This window comes from Lynx rufus, unplaced genomic scaffold (assembly GCF_022079265.1).
Source record: "Lynx rufus isolate CCGP_SWC_20201006 ecotype Redwood Valley unplaced genomic scaffold, mLynRuf1.p SCAF_2, whole genome shotgun sequence".
Classification (NCBI taxonomy): domain Eukaryota; kingdom Metazoa; phylum Chordata; class Mammalia; order Carnivora; family Felidae; genus Lynx; species Lynx rufus.
Genome location: NW_025814834.1, coordinates 178,906,528 through 178,929,350, shown reverse-complemented (window position 1 = coordinate 178,929,350; position 22,823 = coordinate 178,906,528). Strand labels below are relative to the sequence as shown.

Genomic DNA, 22,823 nt, shown 5'->3' with positions numbered 1-22,823 from the left:
CCCAGCCTTCTCCCCCGCCCCCGCCAGTCCCGCGGTCCCACAGCGCCAGGTCGCCCCCAGCCCCCTCCCTCCTCCCAACCTCTCTCGGTCCCACCCTCCCTAGCTTTGTGCCCGGGGCGCCGAGCCGCTTCCCCCATCAGCCGCGCTGCGGGAGGAGGGAGCCGCCACCTAGAAGCTGCCGCTCGCAGCCCCGGGCAGGGGCACAGGTAGGTGGCGGCCGCGGGCTGGGCCGCTCACGCAGCCCGGGGCTGCGAGTGGGGGCGGGGGCGGGGTGTGAGGGAGGGGCGGACTGGGGGAGGGGTAGACCGGGAGGGACGGGGTTGGGGTGTGGTTTGGGTGAGAGGTGTGAGGATGAGGAGATAAGGGTATGGGACATGGGTTTACGGGTGGGGTCGGGGTGCCGTGGTAGGGCAGTTGGGGGCAAGGTGGGAGAAAGGACCTGGGTCACTTTGGGCGGGCTCGGGGAGGGGCATGCGTGGGAATTGAGGGAGGGGTGGAGAATTGCGGTACTGGGGAAGGGGAAAACGAAATGGGATTTGAGGGTTGTAAGAAGGAAAGATCAGGATTGGAATAGAAGGGGTGGGGTCTTGGGGGTAGGGGAGAAAAGTTGGGGCTGTGGATTATGAAGTTGGGCGTTGTGAGGCGTGAAGGAAGGGGATTTTGAAGGTTATCGACAGAAGACAAGAAAAGGGATGGAGAGATTGTCGTCCTAGGAGAGGGAATCCCAGACAGTGGGAGGAAGGGAAGAATACTTGGCGAAGGACAGGGGAATCGATGGGGGTGGAACAGTGTGGGGAAGGAAGGAGAGGCAGGTGGAAGTGGAATAAGGTGTTTGGGACCGAGAACCTTATTTCACAAGGGCCATGGAAGGACTGGAAGGGCCTGAGATGTGAGAAGTCAGGGCAGGGATGCTGGGAGTGGATGAAGGGAGTGAGGTGAGGATTTGGGGTGTAGAGACTGGGTTGTGTGTGAATAGCTCTAGAGTTGGCAGGTAGAAGAACTGTAAGAGTGTCAGGATGTAGAAGAGATTGGCCTGCTCCTGGAGGGAAGTAGGGAGCTGGGTGTGGTGTGAAAGGAAAGGGTAGGGGTGAAAAGACAGGTAGGAAAGTGCTGGGGGGGGGGCGGTGGGAATGCAAGGAGTTAAAAATCGAATAATGGTGGTGACACAGAACAATGCAGGTAAGGCTGTTAGTTGGTTATTGGTGGTTTGAAACTAGTTTCTGTTCAAATTTTGGTGTGGAAATTTTCTCAAGAATACTGCATTTTCAAATAAACCAAGGGTGTCTGCAGCCTTGGGATGAAGGCCATGGGTTGACAGATGTTTTCCTGGTGTGTGGATGTGGGTAATTTCTGCCCTGGCAGAGGGAGGAAGGGAGGCCTCAGTGTAGCTCTGTCCTGGCTCTGTTCCCACCAACTCTTTCTTCAGATGTCCACTTTTTTTTTTTTTTTTTAATCTCCTCTCTGCCCACCCCCCACCCAAGCTTAAGCCAGTGAATACCAGAAGGATCAAACAGGTGGGTGAGATTAATTTTTAACATCTTTTTTTAATCCTTAAGGCTGATGTCATATTTTTATTCTTGAGAGACAGTATCATGCAGTTGAAAGAGCTTGAGCTTTGGAGTAATACAGCCTTGAGATTGAATTCTGGCTCTGCCATTTACTAGCTCTGTGCCCTAAGTAACTTACTTTACTTCTCTGGGCCTCTTTACCTGTTAAGTGGCAATCCTGATCTCAAAGGATTGTCAAGGGCTACATGAGATCACTTAATAGAGTACCTAGCACGGTTCTTGACATCGGGTCGGTGCTTAATAAATGGTAGCTATCACACCCAGTATCATCATCATCAGTATGATTTATTCTTAGGGGATTGTTACTTTACCTCCTAAAATTAAGGAAAGTGTTTACTTCAAATTAGAGAGCCATAGACTCAGTTCACATTTTTAATCCTGTGACTTCTGTCTCCGATTCCTTCCCTCCAGTCCATTTGCGTGGGATGGTCCTGCTTTTTGCTTGGTAAACTGGTTGCAGGTTGTAAAAAGTTGCCATGTTTAGTTATGAGTTATTTTTGTTTTTTGCCTCTTATTTAGAGGCTATAAAGAACTGAGTTCTTAATGTAGTAAGAACATTTTCATTTGATGAAATGATACGTTTTGTGATAACTTTGGCTCATTTGTGGTGACTGAATAGAACACTGTTGTAATATTTTCTTTTTCTAAAGTTTATTTTGAAAGAGAATGAGTGAGCAGCGAAGGGGCAGAAAGAGAGAGGGAGAGAGACAGAATCTCAAGCGGACTCCGTACTGCCATCACAGAGCCCAACATGGGCCTCGAACTCATGAACCGTGAGATCATGACCTGAGCTGAAATCAAAAGTCAGACACTTAATCAACTAAGCCACCCATGCTCCCCATGATATTTTTCTATGAGGTTGTATGGTTTACAAAACTGCCTCTCTGGAGACCAGCTTGGAGACCATCAGAATACCTTGTCATTCTGTTGATCTAATATGAAATGTAGTTAATACAGATCTCAACTAGACATTCTTACAGATACTAGTTATTTTAATTTTCCAGTTTGTGTGGGATTTTTGCCATGGTATAGCACAGGCCCTGTTGCCTGAGGGCCCATTTATAATAGACCGCCGTGTATAATGGCCAGGCATAAGTAAAACCAAGTACAGAAGCTTTATGTGGAATACTCTTGTCTTTATGGTTCTTAATCTTGAAAGGTTTAAACATTAATTCTTAGCTCATTCTATAGTACCTCACAAACTCTCCGGAAGCTTCTTATTGGGAGAATGTGAGATGCACAAAGTTAGTAGTAGAAATCAAAGGTTACCTGGATTTCCTGAACCAAGGTTAGTTACTCAAGTACCTTCAATTGAAGAGCAGAGGAGCCTTGGGGCTTCTGGACAGATAATGTAGGTTTACTTTTCAGGAAATACTGGGTTTTCCTTTCATCATTTAGAAAGATAACTAGCATTTGATGAGTACTTTAGAGGTAAAATATAGCCAGAACTATGCCTTTTTTGAAAGTGATCGATGCAAAGAGAAGCTGCCAGGATTTGGGGCAGCCTGGGTTAGCATCCTTACTCTGATCCCAAGTTGCTTGTGCCCTCTGCTGGATGGAATCAGACTTTTCTGATTTTCACCCGAAGTGGTCATTCATCCATTTGTCCATTGGACTCCAAAGTTTGTGGAACACACTGTTGGGGTGAGAGTTAGGGGTAATACGGATGGGCACACCCTGTTTCATTGTCAGGGAGCTTATAGTGTGCTGATTTATTATAATATGCTATCTTCCATAGAATTTGCCTTTTTCATATTACAGTCAAGTCATTCTTTTTTAGGGCCATGCCTGGTGACAAATTTCTGATCCACAGGTAGAGTAGGGCTCTAAATGTCCAAATCCAGGGATAGAGACTGAGGGGCTCTGCTTTGTCTCCTCATCCTCAAGATTAAAGTCTGTGAGGTTGAAGGGGCCAGACACTTATCTCTACTGGATGAAGAGCTTAGAATAAGAGAGGCATTTCCTTAGCAGCAGGCACTGAATACTGCCAAGAGTATGGGTTAGAAGAGCTGGCACTGTGACAGGAATTTTTTTTTCTGGGTTTTAGATTTTTTTCCCCCTGGTAGTACCAGTAGCAATATACTCCCATCATCTGCTTTGCTTCTTCCACCTGCAGAAGGGTCTGGCAAGTCGGGGAGGAGCCTGCAGCTGTTGCCTAGAAGAGGAGCTGGCTCCTAGCAACAGTATCATCAGGCCCTGCAGCTCAGAGCACTAAGTCTGTCCCTTTGAGGTCTCACCCTTCCTTTCATTCAGTCCAGCAAGTATCTGTTGAGGGCTTACTCAGTACTAAGCCCTGTGTTGGGCCTGGGAAAAAGAGACGAATCCATTAAGTGTCTTGCCTTCAAAGAGCTCATAGCTCTGAGAACATTAGCAAGTGAACAGACATAGTACACAGTGCTACATGCTATATAGAGAGAAGGAGACACTGGCCCTCTGGGAAAATCAGACAGGCATGCACTGGTGCAGGGGTTAGTGAAGATTTCCCAGGAGAAGGATGGTGGTTGAGCTCGGTAATGAGAGTAAGGCTTAACTAGGTCAGAAAAGCAAAGAAGGATGTTCCAACCAAAGAGAGCAGAATGGGCAAAGACCATTGGGATAAGAGAGCACAGCCAACTTACTTATAGTGTGGCGTGGCTGAAGGTAGGGCATAAGAAGATGGGCAGGAAAAGGTGAGGCTGTCAGGCTAGGCAGGGCCCTTCTTTCTGATGTGCTTTTATACACGTAATTATCCTCCAGAGAAACATGGATTGCACTGATGCCCACAAGCAGGATCACTGTTTGATCTCCAGAGACTCAGCATTTTTGATCACTGACTTGTTTGCTTTTACATGGCATCAGAGCTACATCCCAGCCCTGCACGGATGCAGAGGAAGCTGGGCTAGCTCAGTTTAAAAGCCAGAGTCTTTTATTTATTTTAGAGGGAGAGAGAGAATCCTAAGCAGGCTCCATGCTCATTGCAGAGCGGGATGTAGGGCTTGATCCCCTGACCCTGGGATCATGACCTGAGGCAAAATCAAAAGTCACTTAGCCTAACCAACTGAGCCACCTAGGCGCAGAGAGAGTCATTTAAAGATAAAGGCAGCTATTTGACATGTATACATTTTTTTCTGTCTAAGTTGCTGTGGAAATGATAATCAAACACTTTCATTTAACATAGCAATTTCTCATGTATTTTTGAAATCTCACAGTGTCTCAGGAAAACAGATATTCCAATTGATGCTTGAGCACAAAATGTCACCCATAGGATTGCATAAATGCCCACTGTTTTTGGTATTTTGCCTTAGCTCAAAAGTATCTAATAGAACCTTAAGAGATAATGATGTTTCCAAGGAGTAGAATAGCTTTCTTTTTAGCTCTTGTGATGGAGGTCTTTCTTTGTAGATCCAAAAGACCGTATTGCTCGTGGTCTATGTAAGGGTTAGCAAATGAGTAAACTTTAGTTCCACAAATATCTGCTCAGGGACTGTTATATGCCAGAACACTATGTTAGGGAGTCTGGATGAATTAAACACGGTCCCTCTCCTCAAGGAGCTCAAACCAGTAGAACACAGGCCCAGAAATAAATCAGTAGTGGAACACTGAGTCAACAAAGATGTGGAAGGTGCCAAGGTAGCAAGGGAATTATTAGTTGCTGGTCTTTGTTCTGTGCATAAATATATTTTTAAAAACAGAAATAGTAAATTTCTTATGTACTGTTTGTAACTTTCAAATCAGTAAAAAAATTTAGGATTTTAATGACTGCATACGTTCCATGGTGCAGATGTATCATAACTTATTTAATAACACCCCTGTTGGGGGCGCCTGGGTGGCGCAGTTGGTTAAGCGGCCAACTTCAGCTCAGGTCACGATCTTGCGGTCCGTGAGTTCGAGCCCCGCGTCAGGCTCTGGGCTGATGGCTCAGAGCCTGGAGCCTGCTTCCGATTCTGTGTCTCCTTCTCTCTCTGCCCCTCCCCCCTTCATGCTCTGTCTCTCTCTGTCTCAAAAATAAATAAACATTAAAAAAAAATTAAAAAAAAAAATAACACCCCTGTTGGACATTTAGGTTGTTTCCAGTTGTTTTGCTATTACCAACTGAGCTGCTATGACTTTCCTTGGAAGTGACTCTGCGTGCTTCTGTAACTTCCTCAGGGTGAATTTTAGAAATAAGATTTGAGCTGGCTTTTGAAAGATGAGTGGGAGTGCACCAGGTACAAAGAAAAGGGGGAAAGTAAGAAACTGCATTCCAGGTAGAGGCAATAGAGGCAGCCTTCATTGCCAGAGTTCACAAGCAACTGGTAAGCTTTGTTTCCCCAACCAACCAAAGGGCCTTCCTGGTAGGCTTATAAAGCTCTGGGCACAGCAAGATGAAATTACATGTTACAAATGGCATTTTAATTGGATTGCTTCCTTTGTGCTTTGCTTTTACAGTTGCAACCAAGGCAATGTCTTACTACCTCAACTCAGAAAACCACCTGGACCCAGGACCTATCTATGTACGAGAAAACGGTCAGCTACACATGGTCAATCTGGCCTTGGATGGTGTCAAGAGTAGCCTGCAGAAGCCAAGGCCTTTCAGACTGTTTCCCAAAGGCTTCTCTGTGGAGCTTTGCATGAACAGGGAAGATGATACTGCACAGAAAGAGAAGACTGATCATTTCATCTTTACATATACCCGGGAGGGGAATCTTCGGTACTCTGCCAAATCTCTCTTCAGCCTCGTCCTGGGCTTTATCTCCGACAATGTTGATCATATTGATTCCCTTATTGGCTTTCCTGAGCAGATTGCTGAAAAGCTGTTCTCTGCTGCAGAAGCCAGACAGAAATTCACAGAGCCAGGTGCAGGGCTGAGGGCTTTACAGAAATTCACTGAAGCCTATGGAAGTCTGGTGCTTTGCTCCCTGTGTTTGCGAAACAGGTGGGTGTTCCGATTGGGATATCGAGTATTTTATTGGGTGTGTTAATTCTGTCTAGTGCTCAGGCTTTGTGGGCTTGGGGGCTTCCCCCATCAAATAGCAGTTCAATTGAAAACTTCCAAATACAAAGTGGCAGACCATTTTGAGAAAAATCACTCTTTCTCGCTTCCTACCCCCACCAGAAAACAGCTTTATTTTGAAATCTCTTTGCCACTACTTGACTGCTACCACTCTTCCATTCAGTAAAAAAATAACTCATCTACCAACTCCCCCCCACCCCCAACTTTTCTAGTGTGAGAAAACAGAAAAGACAAAGAATGTGATCTGCCAAATATCTCTTGGTATGCTCTTGGGGATGTGAAGATTAGGAACCAGAGTTCTGGGCTCTGTTCCAGTTCTCAGACCTCTAGATATTGAACATTAGATAAAAAGGAACTTTAAAATAGTGATTAAAATTGCGAGTATCCTAAAGTTTGGAAATTTTCACATAAGATCTGTTCACCTTAAAAATAGAAACTACCAGTTATTTTATCAGCAGAAGATGGGTTTATTCAGAAATAAAAGAGAATTGCAACCTGGGACGAACAAGCTATGGCAAAACCACAGGCAAGTCCAAGGGAACAAAGGAGAGGCATACTTTTTTTTTTTTTTTTAATTAACTTATTTATTTTGAGAGAGACAGACAGACAGACAGTGAGCAGGGGAGGGGCAGAGAGAGAAAATCCCAAGCAGGCTCCACGCTGTCAGTGCAGAGCTTGATGCAGGGCTCAAACTCACAAACCATGAGATCATGACCTGAGCTGAAATCAAGAATTAGAAGCTCAACCAACTGAGCCGCCCAGGTATCCCAAGGCATATTCTTTTAAGGAGAAAAGGAAGGTGGGAAGGTTGTTTGGAACTAAAAGTCATTGGAGTAAGCTAGGAGTTCAAAGTGTGGTGACTTTTCATTGGTAAAGCTATTGCCAGGGTGGGGGGGTGGGGGGGGCGGATGATGAGGAAAACAGTTTCTTTACTGGCTGGGAGTAGTAGAATAGGGTTTGCGTGAAAGGTCAAGTCCATTTAAGGTCAAGCCTCGCTCTTTCTGTTGGGTCCACTATTGACTCCTAGTGATAGGGCTTAAGAGCTCCCCCTGCTGAAAACTCCCCTCTTCATTTTAGTGAGGCTTCCCATGACTCATTTTCACAGGTCCCAACAGCAACCCTTGTGACTTGCCTTTGCTCATATGCTTTTATTGATTGATTTTTTTTTTTAATTTTTTTACAGTTTTATTTTTGAGGGAGAGAGAGCAAATGGGGGAGGGGCAGAGAGAGAGGGAGACACAGAATCCAAAGCACGCTCCAGACTCTGAGCTGTCAGCACAGAGCCTGATGCAGGGCTCGAACCCACAGACTGTGAGATCATGACCTGAGCCGAGGTTGGACACTTAACCAACTGAGCCACCCAGGCGCCCCATGCTTTTATTGATTTATTTAAAGTTTTTATTCCATCATGTAAAATGAGCATTTTTTAATAAAAAAAAAAAACACTTTAAAAACGTGCATGGAAAATTCAAACACAAACACAAAAAGATATAAAGTGAAACAATCTCCCATTTTATCTTCTATCTTTCCAGAAGCAACTACTATTCACAGTTTTACATCATTCCAGAGATATCTCGCACATGTACACGCATCTATAACTCTCCCCTTTGTTATACAAGTGGCAGCATACTGCTTACACTGTTACACACTTTGCTTTCTTTACATATTTTGAAAATCATTAGCCATCAACACCTGTAGATTTAAAAAATTAGTGTGCCACTGTGTGAACTTTTCTTGTGATTAGAAAATGTGAAAGGTAGCTTACTATTAAGATGCACCGTCAATATGACTGTTAAAACAAGGCTAAGAAGAGCATATACGAGAAGAAAGTCATACCAGAAAGCATAAGCTAAACTCATATGCTTACAAAAACAAAAAAGAAGCAATCTTTATTTAATTGGCTCACGGAATTAATGGTTTCACCCCAGTCCTAACCTTGTACTATAAAAAGACAAGGCATAAACACATGCCAATGAGAGCAGAACCGTGGACTTAGGAACGGAGCAGGCACATTCTAAAAGCTCTGTCTCTGTGCTGTGGTCAGTCACGACCAAACCGGGGGCCGCTGCCAGAAGAAAAAAGAATTACCTTACCTAAATGAAAAAGCCTAAGCAATATTTCATTGTAGCTCATATATTTAAAATACGTTTTACTCCTTCATGTTTTGTTCCAAGTTATTTATGTTCATTGTAGAAAAATTAGAACAATGAAAAATAAATGGATGATACATACTGTATCTTAAAATTATTTTATAAAGGCAGTGCATATTTGGGAAATACATAAAGCTATAATTTTAAGAAATTCATAGGGCCACTATATGTGGTGATCATTTTCAAATACACACTTGGAAATATATTCTATAACTTGTTTTCTGTTTTTCCCCCATCTACCATTATAGCTAAGGTATTTCTTATGATGGCAAAAATACGTTTTATCCATTTGTGATGTCTGTGTACCATTATAATTTTCTTTATAATTTTTCAAATTTTCTTAATTTTTTTCTACAAGGAACTTGTATTACTTTTATAATCAGAAAAATGGAAACATTTTTAACATGATTTTTGATTCATGTTTTAGTGCAACAATTCTCAACTTTGTTGTCTTATTCAGATACAAGAGTAAGATTTTCAATTATGGTTCCAAACTTCCCTTCTACTTTAGAATCCCCAAAGGAAAAATAGGAAATGGACAAGACATTTGGGTTTGCATTTACAATCCAGGGCTGATGCTGCTGCAGAAAGGTTTTACCAGCACAAAAGAGTTCAAGTCAAAGAGAAAGAGGCTGAGAAAGTTATTGAAAATAAGATGATTGGGGATGTTCAGTCACTTGCTGTCCTGGGGTAGGTCACAAAGCTGCTTGTCAGAAGAAGCCAGTGTCTTTGCAGCTGGGTCCCAACCGTGTAAAACTATTTCTTCCTTGTGTTGAAAACCCAGTGGTTTGGGTTTTTTTAAGTTTATTTATTTTGAGAGGGAGAGAGTGTGCGCACTCACGTGCAAGCATGAACAGGGGAGGGGCAGAGAGAGAGAGAGAGAGAATCCCAAGCTGACTTCGCCATCAGCCAAGAGCCCAACACAGGGCTTGATCCCACAAACTGTGAGATCATGACCTGAGCCAAAATCAAGGGTCAGATGCTTAACCGACTTGAGACACCCAGGTGCCCCGAAAGCCCAGTGATTTTTAAACCCACTGGTGGTCACAGGGAGGCAAGTATGTTTTCTTAAAATATCATCCTGGGGCTCCTAGGTGGCTCATTGGGTTAAGTGTCTGACTCTTGATTTCGACTCAGGTCATGATCTCACAGTTTGCGAGATCAAGCCTCACATTGGGCTCTGTGCTTAACAGTGCAGAGCCTGCTTGGGATTCTCCCTATCTGTCTCTCTCTCTTTCTCTCTCTCTTTGCTCCTTCCTCTGCTCACACTCGCCTGCACGCTTTCTCTCTGCCTCAAATAAAAAAATAGCTACCATTGAATGAAGTTCTATAAGATGTCATGTGTTTTTGGAATATTGTTTCTAATTTTCTTAATAATTCTTAAAAGAAGTAATCCTTTACTCCATTTTCTAGCTGGAGAAATTGAGGATCAGAGAGGTTAAGTAACTTTCTGTAGTCACACAAGTAATTAGCGTTGTTAAAATCCGAATTCAGGTGTATCTGACACTAAAATAAGCCTGTGTTCTTTATGTTGCTTCTCCATTACACCATTCTGAACTCTATGGGGCAAATCGGAAGACCAGTGTTGAGCAAGACCCTAGAGCTTTGATCATGTCCTAGATAAGCATCTAGTAGTGTCTGTGGCTTTGTATGTTGGTTTCTCAGCCTTGATTTTGTAATGTTTGTTAATCAAAGTATACATTGTTAGGTCCTTTGCAGATAACCCTTGTTTCAGAATTACTGAAAATATTTTGGTTAATTGATCAAAGGATGTGTGTTTTCCTTTCTCTGATTGCCAGTAATCCCCCCAAATCCCCATTAACCCACTTCAACTCTGTGATTGGAAGATGGAAAACAGCAGCTTTATTTACAGTGCAATTAAAATATGTCTGAGTAAATAAGGCTCAATTGTGTACCCAGCTGAGCTCTGTCACCAGGCAGCTTAGAGAGGGTATCAATGCCCCAGGCCATCTGTACTTAGCAGTCAGGCCAGTGATCAGCTTCAGCACATCTTATTTTGATTGGAAATAGGAAGAAAAGAGATATAACTCCCCTCTTGCCCTCAGATTATTCCATCTTGTTTTTGGTAATTGTGATCCTATTGACAGAAGAGAGAAGTGAGCACTATTAAGTGTCACTCCACTGATCCTAGCATACCATTTTGCAATCGAAACTTTAGACACCCATGGGGAGAATGGATGAGAAAGGCAGTCTCTTGCTATAAGTTAGTTTCCCTGTTCTTTTAGGATCCTCTCCTCTGTTTCCTGTCACACCTAATCCCTTTTTGATTTTTTCTCACTGACATCATCTGAAATAGATGAACAACTAGAAAGGGTGGAGGCCCTAGCCCGGGCTGTGAAATGCCCTTTTGATCTTCTTTTCCTCTCCAGAGGCCTGCCTGATGCTTCCTGATAATAGTTTGGCAAGGTGCTCCAGTGTAATTAAATTGTTTGTGCTCACAGACTTGTCTTAACCATCTCAATTAGACTGAGTCTTTGGAGTCTATCATGCTGCACTTACTTTTGGAGTAAAGTTAATAGGCACAGTGGAGTGAGCAGCTGCTGAAGCGTGTGTTTGAATAGAAGAGAGAAAATGTGATCTGCCAAATATCTCTTGGTATATTCTTGGGGATGTGCAGAGATTGGAACCCAGAGTTCCAGGTCATATTCCAGTTTTCAAACCAGTAGATCCTGAGCATAAGGTAAAAGGCAACTTCAAAAAAATGAATGATTAAGTTTTTGAGTATCCTAAAGTTTGGAAATCCTCCCATAGGGCCCAACACCAACACCAAGGTCTGTCTTCTGAAAAAGCAGATATTTTTTCTTGTGTCTTGCCTTTGCTCGTACATTTTTATTTAAAGATTTTATCCCACCATCATGTAAAAAGACTTTTAAGACATTTACTAATTTAAAAACTCAACCTGTGCCCACATAGTAGTTGGTGAAGTCGGCTTATTACATAGTACCTTGCCCTGATAGAATGTTGACTGTTTGACAAAGCCATAAATGGTAACGTTTTAAAAAGAAAAAGTTGTTGATTGCCCTCCATGCCCCACAGATACCTGGTGATTTCAGAAAAACTTGAAGAGATTAAGTCTTTCCGGGAACTGACCTGCCTGGATCTTTCCTGTTGCAAGCTTGGAGATGAGCATGAACTTCTAGAACATCTCACCAATGAGGCCCTGTCTAGGTATTGACCTGCCGCTACTTGTAGATGAATTGTTTTATTTTTTTAAAGAAAGTTCCAATGGGATCATCTTGAAGAATGCTGGTTATTTCCTAATCCTGTGTTTATTTGCTAATTTTTACTCTTTTCTAAAACATTTTCAATCTCCTTTAACTGAGCATAAGCAATATAGATTGGACAAGTCTTAGGAAAGTAAGTTAGCTGGTTCCTTTTATAAATAACCTTTATTTCAACATGTAGTATAGGAAACTACCAGAGGTGAAAATAATTTTGCTCTCAATTTGTCCAGTCCTAGGTTATTCTAGCATGAGATAGTTATACAGGTATCTACAATCATTTGCTTTTATTTTAACTATCATTGAACTATAAACTACTTAAAACGTAAACTACTAAACACTGCCTAATCCTTTTCAAGAACCATAATCTTAAAAAATCACCCAGTTTATACACATTCACAAATAGACCAACTGATCCCGTTAGTCTGGCCAGCAGAAAGGAGGCCAGATGGGTTCTTTGTGGTTTCATAAACATCCAGAAGGATAACAGCATTACAAAGTTAAGTCTAACCAGCTTCCTGGGGCCTGCCTCAGACAGCGACACTACACAGTGCCCCATACAAAGGTATTTTTGTGTGGGGTTAGTAAAGGTTCAGATTTCTTGTGTGGGGGACAGTGGAGCAAATTAATACACAATTTCAGGTTAGCTGGATGGATTGGGTTATGGGTATACCTAAAAATCCAATCTGAAAATCTGGATTCATAAAGCTAGTTAAAATTAGAGGATTATTTGCTTTGCAAAATGAATTCTCATAGAAATTCTTTAATAGACTTTCCTGACATAGAGTGTTTTTGGTTTTCACTTAGGATTTGTCATGAATGCAGCTTTTGTGTTAAACAGGGTATATTTATTTCCTTCGTGAAGTCCCTGTTTACCTCATTTGACCATATACTATTAGTGTCCTTTGCCATCTGAGGTTAGTGCTACATTGACACTTTGATCCCTAAGTTAACCGTCAGTAAATAGCAACAAAAGATTTTTAGCTGTTAAACGCATTGGATGTGAGATAACAGGATATAGAGGATATTTTGTATTTTAGGTATTTAGGTAAAATTTATGTATGTGGACTTTCTCAAACTCTGTTTAAGTGATTTATGTATGGACTTTGTTTCCCTAGTGTAACTCAACTCCACCTGAAGGATAATTGTTTATCTGATGCCGGGGTGCGGAAAATGACAGCACCAGTTCGAGTGATGAAAAGAGGCCTTGAAAATCTAACATTATTAGACTTATCTTGTAAGTTTTATTAGCAATTATAGTATTTAACGTTGGAAGAATGGCCTTAGAAATCACCTATTTTTCCCTATCAATTTAGAGATGGTAAGATGAAGGGGAGGTGACCCTTCCTAGCTGCCATAGCAAGTTAGTGGCAGAGCAGAACTAAAGCCAGAGGCTGTTGACTCCTGACTATATTCCTTTCCTGTATGCTGCCACGTCTTTAGGATAGGAAACACCTTTCGCAGAGCTAGAGCAAACAATCCTAAAATTTATATGGAACTACAGAAGACCCCGAATAGCCAAAGCAGTCCTGAAAAAAAGAATAGGAAAAGCCTTTCCACATTCATCTGGGTCACTTACTGTGTACAGACAGAACAGCCTTTCATCATATTCATGGCACATATAAAGGACATGTGGCTCCTCTCTCTTTGAGTTGCTGATCCATGGTGTCTGTCACCTAGGTCTTTTTTTAATCAGTATTTGTCTGATGACAATCTGGATGAATTCACAGTTGTGATAACTTTCTCAGGATTAACCAGATATTGATTTCAGTGGTAGAAAGCTGGTAGAGATCATTTACAATTTAGCTGAGCATCCATTGAATATATAGCAGGTTGGTATGGTGTCAAAAGAATAAAAGGAACAGGGGTTTAAGATCAGAGGACAGTCCTTGCTCTGCTGTATTTTTAGCGGCTGTGTACCCTTGAGCAAGTTATTTAACCTCCTGGGCCTTAGCTTCTGTAGTACAGAAACAATAGTGAATGTCCAGTCTCCCTCCCAGGAAAACATATTTATTCAGCAAATATTTTTTGAGCATCTAGAATGTGCCAGGCATTGTGCTTATGGCCTTGAGGATTCAAGTAGTACTGTCTGAGTTGAGAAGGTAATATGTGAGAAAGGCTTCTGAAAACAGTGCAAATTAGTGAGTAGTGGTTGTCCTATGTCTAAATACCTTTGAAAATCTTTTTAAAGGGACACTTGGGTGGCTCAGTTGGTTAAGCGTTGGACTTCAGCTCAGATCATGATCTCGAGGTTCATGAGTTCAAGCCCCACATCGGGCCTACTGCTATCAGCATAGAGCCTGCTTGGGGTCCTCTGTCCCCGTTTCTCTCTGCCCCTCCCCTGCTCATGCTCATGTGTGCGTGTGTGCTCTCACTCTCTAAAACAAAAAATAAAAACATTAAAAGAAAAAAGAAAGGTTCATAGCTTAAAAATACATACATTTTTAAAATAAATCTTTAACTTTGGAGGTGAAATAACCATGCACAAAGTCTGATAAACCATTTTAATACATGTTCATGTATGCTACTTTCATAAAGCTCCAAATTAAACCCTTTGGGATAACTTCCTGGTTAATTTTTTTTTAATGTTTGTTTATTTTTGAGAAAAAGAGAGAGCGCGCGTGCGAGATGGGGAGGGCCAGAGAGAGAGGGAGACACGGAATCCGAAGCAGGCTCCAGGCTCTCAGCTGTCAACACAGAGCCTGATGCGGGGCTCGAGCCCACAGCCGGTGAGATCATGACCTGAGCCGAAGTCGGACACTTAACTGAGCCACCCAGGTGCCCCCGTTTATTTTTCTGCTAATCCCCAGCTCCTAGAAAGTTAGAGCTATAAAGGATCTTAAGGGTCATCTAGTATGGCTTTTCCATATTACAGACAGGATAGAGATAAGATCCTTATATTGGTTTTCTCTGCAAAGTTTGCTCACTCAGTACTTTATATTTTATCGTTTGTCATTTTTTCTGAGTTTGTTGTTGGATTTTAGCATTAGTTATACTGTATATTATAATACAACCTATGTTTCTGGCATCTAGGTAATCCTGAGATCACAGATGCGGGCATTGGATACCTCTTCTCTTTTAGAAAACTAAACTGTTTAGATATTTCTGGGACAGGGCTCAAGGTAAGACATTTGCTCCCTTCTTTTATTTCTCCAGACTGACAATTAGATATTTTTGGCTCCTGCTAATTGGTGTTTAGAAAGAACTGGTATTTATGATAGTACTTATTTCCTACTGAAAGTAAGCACGAATTGACCAGATGTGTGTGCATTCTTATTCTTTCCCTCATAGGACATCAAAGCCATCAAACACAAGCTCCAGACTCACATAGGCCTTGTCCACTCCAAAGTGCCTTTGAAGGAATTTGATCACAGTAACTGCAAGACAGAGGGCTGGGCTGACCAGGTACTGCAGCTTTTTCTCTCCCACAGTGAGAAGTCCAAGTGCTTCAGTCAACACTTTGAACAAACATTAATCCTCTTGGTAGTCTGAATGAATGGCTGTCTTCATGTCAAATCGGAGACACTGATGGCCTTTAACTGACCCAGCTACTTAAAGCAAGGTGTTAGATGCTGATCCTTAAATCTCTTGCTCTGGTCACTAGCTTGTGTCTCATCCTTATTCACCCTGGGAGAAAATGCCATGTTATAAACAACTCAGAAAACATATTCTGGCTTGCTATGCAAAAAAGCAATATGACCTAACTTTAGGACAAATTCCCTTAGCATGTAGATAAATGCTGAAAAGAGAATAAGTTACACTGTTTAGGATTCAAATCTGATTCTCCTTAGTTTGGACCAATTTCTTAACTCTTAGAGTCTTAGTGAGGACATATCTTTTTCTGTCCTCTCACTAAGCAAACCCTCCCATTTTCAACTTCTTGGCTCTGATTCTCTCATGTCTTCTTGGTGGTCTTCCTCAACTTGGTAAAGTGTAGACCTAAATAGGAAGTCAGAAGGTAACCGAGTAGTAGAGCCCCAGTAGACGGCAGCTTGCCTGTAGCTCGTGCCTTTCTTCCTCACACACTTTAATATTTCTTGGTGGAGGCCTAGAGGACCCACCAAAATGTTTGGTTCTGAATTCCTCCTTGGCTCCACTATAATGCATGATGGTGGACCTATCCAACTGCCTAATTGTAGCATCACCTCCCTGTAAGTAATCAAGAAGGGATGAGTCAGTATTTTAGGAGCACTTTGACATTTGTCCAGAAAACGTTATGCTGAAATAATCACAACAGTGCATTGCCAGAAGGTTTGTAGCACTGAATGAATCCTATATGTATCCAGTGGAATTGGGACAGATGTGGGATAGTCAAACAAAAGTTTAATGAAGTTTGGTAGCACATGATATGGTGGAGTGAGCATAGGCAATGGAGTCAAGGAGACAGGAGTTTGGGATCTTGGCTGGACAGCCCAATAGCTACATGACTTAGGCAACTTGGATTTGCTGTTTCTTCATCTGTAAAATGCAGAAACCAGGACCTCTCTTAAATAGCTTAGTGAGGATGAAGTAAAATACCTAGCATCCTGGCCTGAAGTACAGGTGTACCATGGAGATATGTGGGTTTGGTTCACATCACCTCATTGAAGCGAATATTGTAATAAAGCAAGTCAAATGAATTTTTTGGTTTCCCAGTGCATATAAGATTTCTGTTTATACTGTAGTCTGTTAAGTGTGTGACAGCATTGTGTCTAAAAAAGTAAAGTACGTTACATTAATTAAAAATATTTTATTACTGAGACATGCTAGCCATTGTCACTTGAGCTTTCAGCGAGTCATTGTCACTAATGACCATAACAAATGTAATAACAATGAAAAAACTTGAGGTGTTACAAGCATTACCAAAATGTAACACAGAGACGTGTAGTGAACAGATGCTGTTGGAAAAATGATGCAAATAGACTCGCTTTACACAGGATTGCCACAGATGTCTAGTTCATAAAAAACAGTATCTGCTAAACGTAATAAAGCAAAGGTCAGCAAAGAGAGGCGTGCCTTTAAGTTGATGGGGCTCCTTCATACACGCAGCTTCAGGCCATATCCCCCTGAGCAGGCCCCTAAAGCGTGGCCGCAGCATTTTACCCATCTCTTGCTGATCCCCACTGAAATGTTTCAGGCTGACTCCAGTCTCCTGCCTCGTTCTCCCCAGGTGACACAGAAAAATGATGGCCGCTAACAGGAGTCCCCATACTGCCCTATCAGTGTCTCAGAATTTTTCCATTTCTTCAACCGTATCCTACTTCCCTCCTATCCAAGGGGTCAAGTGTGCCACTTTATTCTAGGGATAAGCATGTCAGTGTTTGTTTTTCAGTTACAGTCCCTGAGATCTCCACATTTCTCTGGTATAGGTCACTAACAATTATTTTCCTCTGCTGCCCCACCCTTCAATTTTCAGTCTCATGCCTTGTTGGCCACTTTCTTTCTGTGTATAAACACGAGTTACCTTTTTTCTAACATGTTCTTCATCCCCCCCCTAATGCAGCCGTGAATTGGTTTCGCGATCTTGCCCCCCTCCTCATTGCCCACTCAGCTCTTACTCCCTTGTAATCTAGGTGTCTGGTCTCCGCTGCTCTGCGGTGGGTGTTTTCTTGAAGGCGGCGTGTGATCTCATTCTCCACCTTGCTCACTTTTCTGCAGTACTGGTATAAACATACGTACCTTATGCCTTCCTCTCCTGGCCTTTCTCCTGACTCCTGCTCACTTCTCCCTCTAGCTCTTGCTGATTCCTCACTTCCTCCTCCCTTCCTCTCTTTTCTCTCACTCTCCTGGTGATGTTAACTGATCTTAGCACCTTAACTGTCCCTGCAGGGAAGATTTTACCTTCTCTGACACATCAGACTTCAGACCCGTTCCTAAATATTGTCCATAAATCTCTACCGTGCACCCCAGATTTAATGTGTCCGGAACCAAGCTCATTTTCCTCTTCCCTTTCCCCCAGCAGCTCTTCTTGATATTCTTACTAGTGTTAGCGGAAGCACTATTTTCCTGATTGCCCACTGAGTCACCAGGTTTGGTTTTTCCTGGCGTTCTCTTGGATCTGACCCGTTTTCCACAATCAGGAAGTTACCCTGGAAGGGATGATACCTGGTATTCACTGAGTGCTTCCTGCATGCCAGACACTGCTAAACCCCTCATTTAATCTTCCCAAGAGCCTGGTGTGGTATATACTGACCAAAGAATCAAATCACTTGCTGAGGGTACCCTGGCTAGTAAGTGGAGGCACTAACTCTGTATTCTTACACTCTTGTGCTGTCCTGCCTCTGTGTCCTGAAATGTTTTCTTCGACTTTCTTTAGGATCGTTTCATTGCATACTGTAATGACAACTATTAAATTAAAAGTTCTTGTTACTTGTGGTGTATGTGAAAGAATCGCTTACTTTGTTTATGTATATTTTATATTCAGCCAAGTTTCCAAAAGAATTTGTAGTAGTTTATAATAAAAATATATTTGTAACAGATTTAAAAAACGGAAACTGATCATGAAAGATGAGAATATGGAAACATGGGCATTTTACGTACAAGAGTTTGAATTGTATTTGGTATATTTAAGGCATGGAAGTGAGTCTAGGAACGTGTGAAAAGTATTATGATTAAGGTTTTACATTTTATTACTTAATTTGAGAACATGCACTTTTTTCTAGCTTGCAATAGAGATGAAAATAGGGACTCAGCTTCGTAGATTTTTCCTGAGTCATGGAAACACAGATATCCAACATATTTGTATTTTGATCACCTTATGTGTTAAAACAGAAAATCCAGGCTTGACTTGGTTATTCTTACCACCTGTTATCTGAAGTAAGATTACCACAGGGATTTGTGTTTCTGGAAAGGGAGCTAGAGGAAACAAGGAAAACTTGAGATTTTGTTCGGAGTCAAATCTTTCCAAATGGCATTTTAGATTGTTCTGCAATGGGAGCGTGTGACTTCAGAAGCTGTGAAGCCACGAGAAACCGGGGAGCCTCGAACAGCAGCTCAACACTTCTGTAAGAAATTTCCTTTTCTTTGGAGTTTTTGCCCTTGTTATTTGCACCCTTAAAGCAGTTAGCCCATCTTAACCCAGTGGGAAAAGTAATTATGATGGTATTGACTTAAAGAGATCATCAAAACTTGTATTGTCTCAACATGCTACAGCGTAAGTTCACACTTAGCCTCAAGCACCTACACCAGGAAAGTAGTTTATTAAATGTACGTGTGTGTGTTTGTATGCATATCCCATTTTGTTTCAAAAAAGATTTGCAGTGGCACAAAAGTGGATAGAGCACAGAACATTAAAAAAGGAATTAAGTGTAACCAAAAGATAGAAGCAACGCAGGTATCCATCAAAAGATGGAATGGATAAGGGTACCTGGCTGGCTCAGTCGGTGGAACATGTGACTCTTGATCCCTGGGTTGTGAGTTTGAGCCCCAAGTTAGGTGTAGAGATTACTTAAAAATGAAATCTTTATTTTTTATTTTTTTTTTTAACGTTTATTTATTTTTAAGAGAGAGAGAGACAGAGCATGAGTGGGGAGGGGCAGAGAGGGGGGAGACACAGAATTTGAAGCAGGCTCCAGGTTCTGAGCTGTTAGCACGGAGCCCAATGTGGGACCTGAACTCACAAACCGCAAGATCGTGTGTGACCTGAGCCGAAGTCGGATGCTCAACTGACTGAGCCACCCAGGCGCCCCAAAAATAAAATCTTTAGAAAAAAAGAAAAGAAAGATGAGTGGATAAATAACATGTAGTATTTCCATATAATAGAATATTAGCATTAAGACAGAAAGAAGTTTTGACATAACATGGATGGAATTTGAAGAGATCATGCCAACTGAAATAAGCCAGTCAGAAAGAAACAGGTTATATGATTCCTCTTATAAGAGGTTCCTAAAACAGTCAAGTTGAGAGAAACAGAAAATAGAGTAGTGGTTGTCAGGGACTGGCAGGGAGGGAAATAGGGAGTTATTGTTTAATAGGTATATCATTTCATTTTGCAAGATGATAAAGTTTTGAAGAAAGATGGTGATGTTTGCACAACAATGAATGTATGTAATGCCACAGAACTAACTATACACTCAAAAATGATAAAAGTGGTAAATTGAGGTTAAGTATATTTTATCATAATTTTTTATAAGAGTTAAGGGATGAAATCAAAATGAAGGAAAAATAAAGGTAGCAAAATAAGAATTCAGGGCATACCAAAAACTATAGAATAGGGTGGTATCATTTGCTAGAGTGTGCCACAAATTTGGCTCTTTTTTAGAAGACAGAGTCCAGATTTTGAAGAATAATAGGGAACATTTTTTTGAGCTTTTACTCTGTGCCGAACATTGAGCTGAACACTTTATATGTTGCTTCATTTATCTCCACATCACCCTCATAAAATAGGATTTATATCCTTATAAAGCTGAGAAAATTGAATCTCCGAGAAGCTGCTTGCCCAAGGCCACTTATCCAGAAGTGGCAGAGCTGGGATTTGAATCCAAATCTGTCGTACTCCCACATGAGTACACGCCTCCACCCTGTGCCAGTGCACATGCCACTGTTCCTCTGTAGGGCATTCAGAAGAGAATAAAATTAATCCAGACCTCTGCCTGTTAAGGCCTTTGTCGTTTTCCTTGGATCATCTCTCTGGACTTGGGCAGGCATTAGCACACCAGCATAGTCAACTCGTTGCCCCTCCCTCTGTCACCCTCACAGATGGCAAGCGGGCTCGAACAGAAGCCCCTGTGAAGTGTGCCCTGGCAGATACCCACATGAACTCTTCTGAGAAACTCCAGTTCTATAAAGAGAAAGCCCCAGACTGCCATGGGCCACTATTGAAGCGCGAAGCTGTCTCAAGCCAGGAGTCAAAGAAGAGCAAGAAGAGAGCTTTTGAAGAGCCAGAGAAGGAACAGAGCAACTCTTCACAGTCTTCAAAGCAGAAATACGTGTGTCTTGCTGTGGAAGACTGGGACTTGTTAAATTCCTACTGATTGGTAGATAGGAGTTGACCTCTTTCCCCCTACACTTATGTATGAGGAAAGGGGGCTGATGGTGTTTTCCTTTTTGTTTGACTTTACCTATGGCATTAGCATAGCAAGTGGATATTTCTACTTTTGTGGTGGGGGAGGGGAATGCTATGGAAGTATGTAATAATTTGTAATGTATATTTTCAATACATAGTAATTTTTTCAAATAAACGTTTTTGCTGTCCTTAAGTTCTGCTTGTGAAATGTAGACTGGAGCTACAGGAAACACCACTTTGGTTTGGGATAGGAGGCCAAGTGAATTAACAAGGCGGCTTAGCATGATTTGTTACTACAGGGTGACCCAGCCAAGAGGGTGTGTGTGTGTGTGTGTGTGTGTGTGTGTGTGTGTGTGTCTTCCTTCCATTACTGAATGCCTATGTGCCACACCCTGTCCTCACAGCAACAATGGAAGATAGGTACTAGCCCCACTTTAGAGTTCGGAAAAGTCAGCATCATAGCGAAACTATGGAGAGAGCCCAAATGTCTGTTGACTGATGAATGGATAAAGAAGATGTGGTATATGTGATGTGATATATATATGTGTGTGTGTGTGTGTGTGTGTGTGTGTGTATAAATGGATAAAGATGTATATATATGTATATATGTGTGTATATATGTACATATATGTGTATGTATATATGTGTGTATACACACACACACACACACACACACACACAGTGGAATATTATTTGGCCATCAAAAAGAATGAAATCTTGCCACTTGCAACAATATGGATGGACCTACAGTGTATTATGCTAAGGGAAATCAGTCAGAGAAAGACAAATACCCTATGATTTCACTCATATGTGGAATTTAAGAAACAAAACAGATGAACATAATGGAAGGGTGGGGGAGAGAAGAGTGGGAAACCACAAGCGACTCTTAACAATAGAGAACATACTGAGAGTTGATGGAGAGAGGTGGGTGAGAGACAGGCTAGATGGGTGATGGGTATTAAGGAGGGCACTTGTTATGAGGGAAAAAAAACACCTCAATAAAGAAAAAACTCAGCCTCAAATGAGTTGGTTAAGATCACAGAGCTCATAAGTGACAGAACCCAAATTTATACTCATTTTCGTCCAACTCTAGAGCCTACTCTTACATTACCTTCCTAAATAATAGTTAATGTTTATTAAAATCCCAACTATTAAGTCTATGAAGTAAACCAAGAATTGTCACAATAGTCCTGCAAAGTCAGGATTATCACCTCGATTTGACATGAGGAACCTGAAACCAATGACTTGCCTTAGACCAATGCTTCTTAAGCTTTATTGTGCATGCAAATCACCTGGGAATCTTGTTAAAATGTAGATTCTGATTCAGTAGATCTGACGTGGGGCCCAAAATTCAACATTTCTAACAAGTTTCCAGAAGATGCTTGTGCTTCTAATTTGTGGACTACACTAAGAGTAGCAAGGTTCAGGACCTTCCCTGTTCAATACAGTAGCCCATAGTGACATGTAGCCTTTTGAACACTTGAAGTGGGGCTAGTCCAAATTGAAATGTGCTGTAAAAAACATACTGGATATCATACCAAAGTACAAAAAAGTATAAATGGAAAATATCTCCCATTTTTTAGTATTGACTACATGCTAAAATGGTCATTTGGGGGTTAAAATATTCATTTCACCTGTTTTTATGTTTCTACTATGATAGTACAAAGTTTACACGTCTTAATGTTTATGATTTATGTTTTATTTCTGTGAAACAGTGCTGTTGTAGACCATATTCCATCCTTAAGATGAGCTTAAAAGCAAGACATACTGGCAAGTAAAAGGAAGAGAGTGAATTGCTCAAGGAATTAATACATTGGTGTGATATACATTAGTGTGACAGGTTTGATAGTTGGAAATGCTCTGGAGTTTAACCAGGATTTTAGTAAAGGTGGATCTTGGGTCTGATAC

The 22,823-nt window shown here is 41.6% G+C and overlaps 1 protein-coding gene across 1 annotated transcript; it reads left to right on the top strand.

The window, feature by feature from the left end:
* Positions 1-26: 26 nt before the first annotated feature.
* LRRC42 (leucine rich repeat containing 42) lies at positions 27-21,108 on the top strand. Its single transcript, XM_047084781.1, has 8 exons — positions 27-206; positions 5,976-6,462; positions 11,748-11,879; positions 13,051-13,169; positions 14,966-15,054; positions 15,224-15,337; positions 18,831-18,915; positions 20,609-21,108. The coding sequence occupies exons 2-8, from the start codon at positions 5,990-5,992 to the stop codon at positions 20,881-20,883; spliced, it is 1,287 nt and encodes a 428-aa protein (XP_046940737.1). The 5' UTR covers positions 27-206; positions 5,976-5,989; the 3' UTR covers positions 20,884-21,108.
* Positions 21,109-22,823: the final 1,715 nt, after the last annotated feature.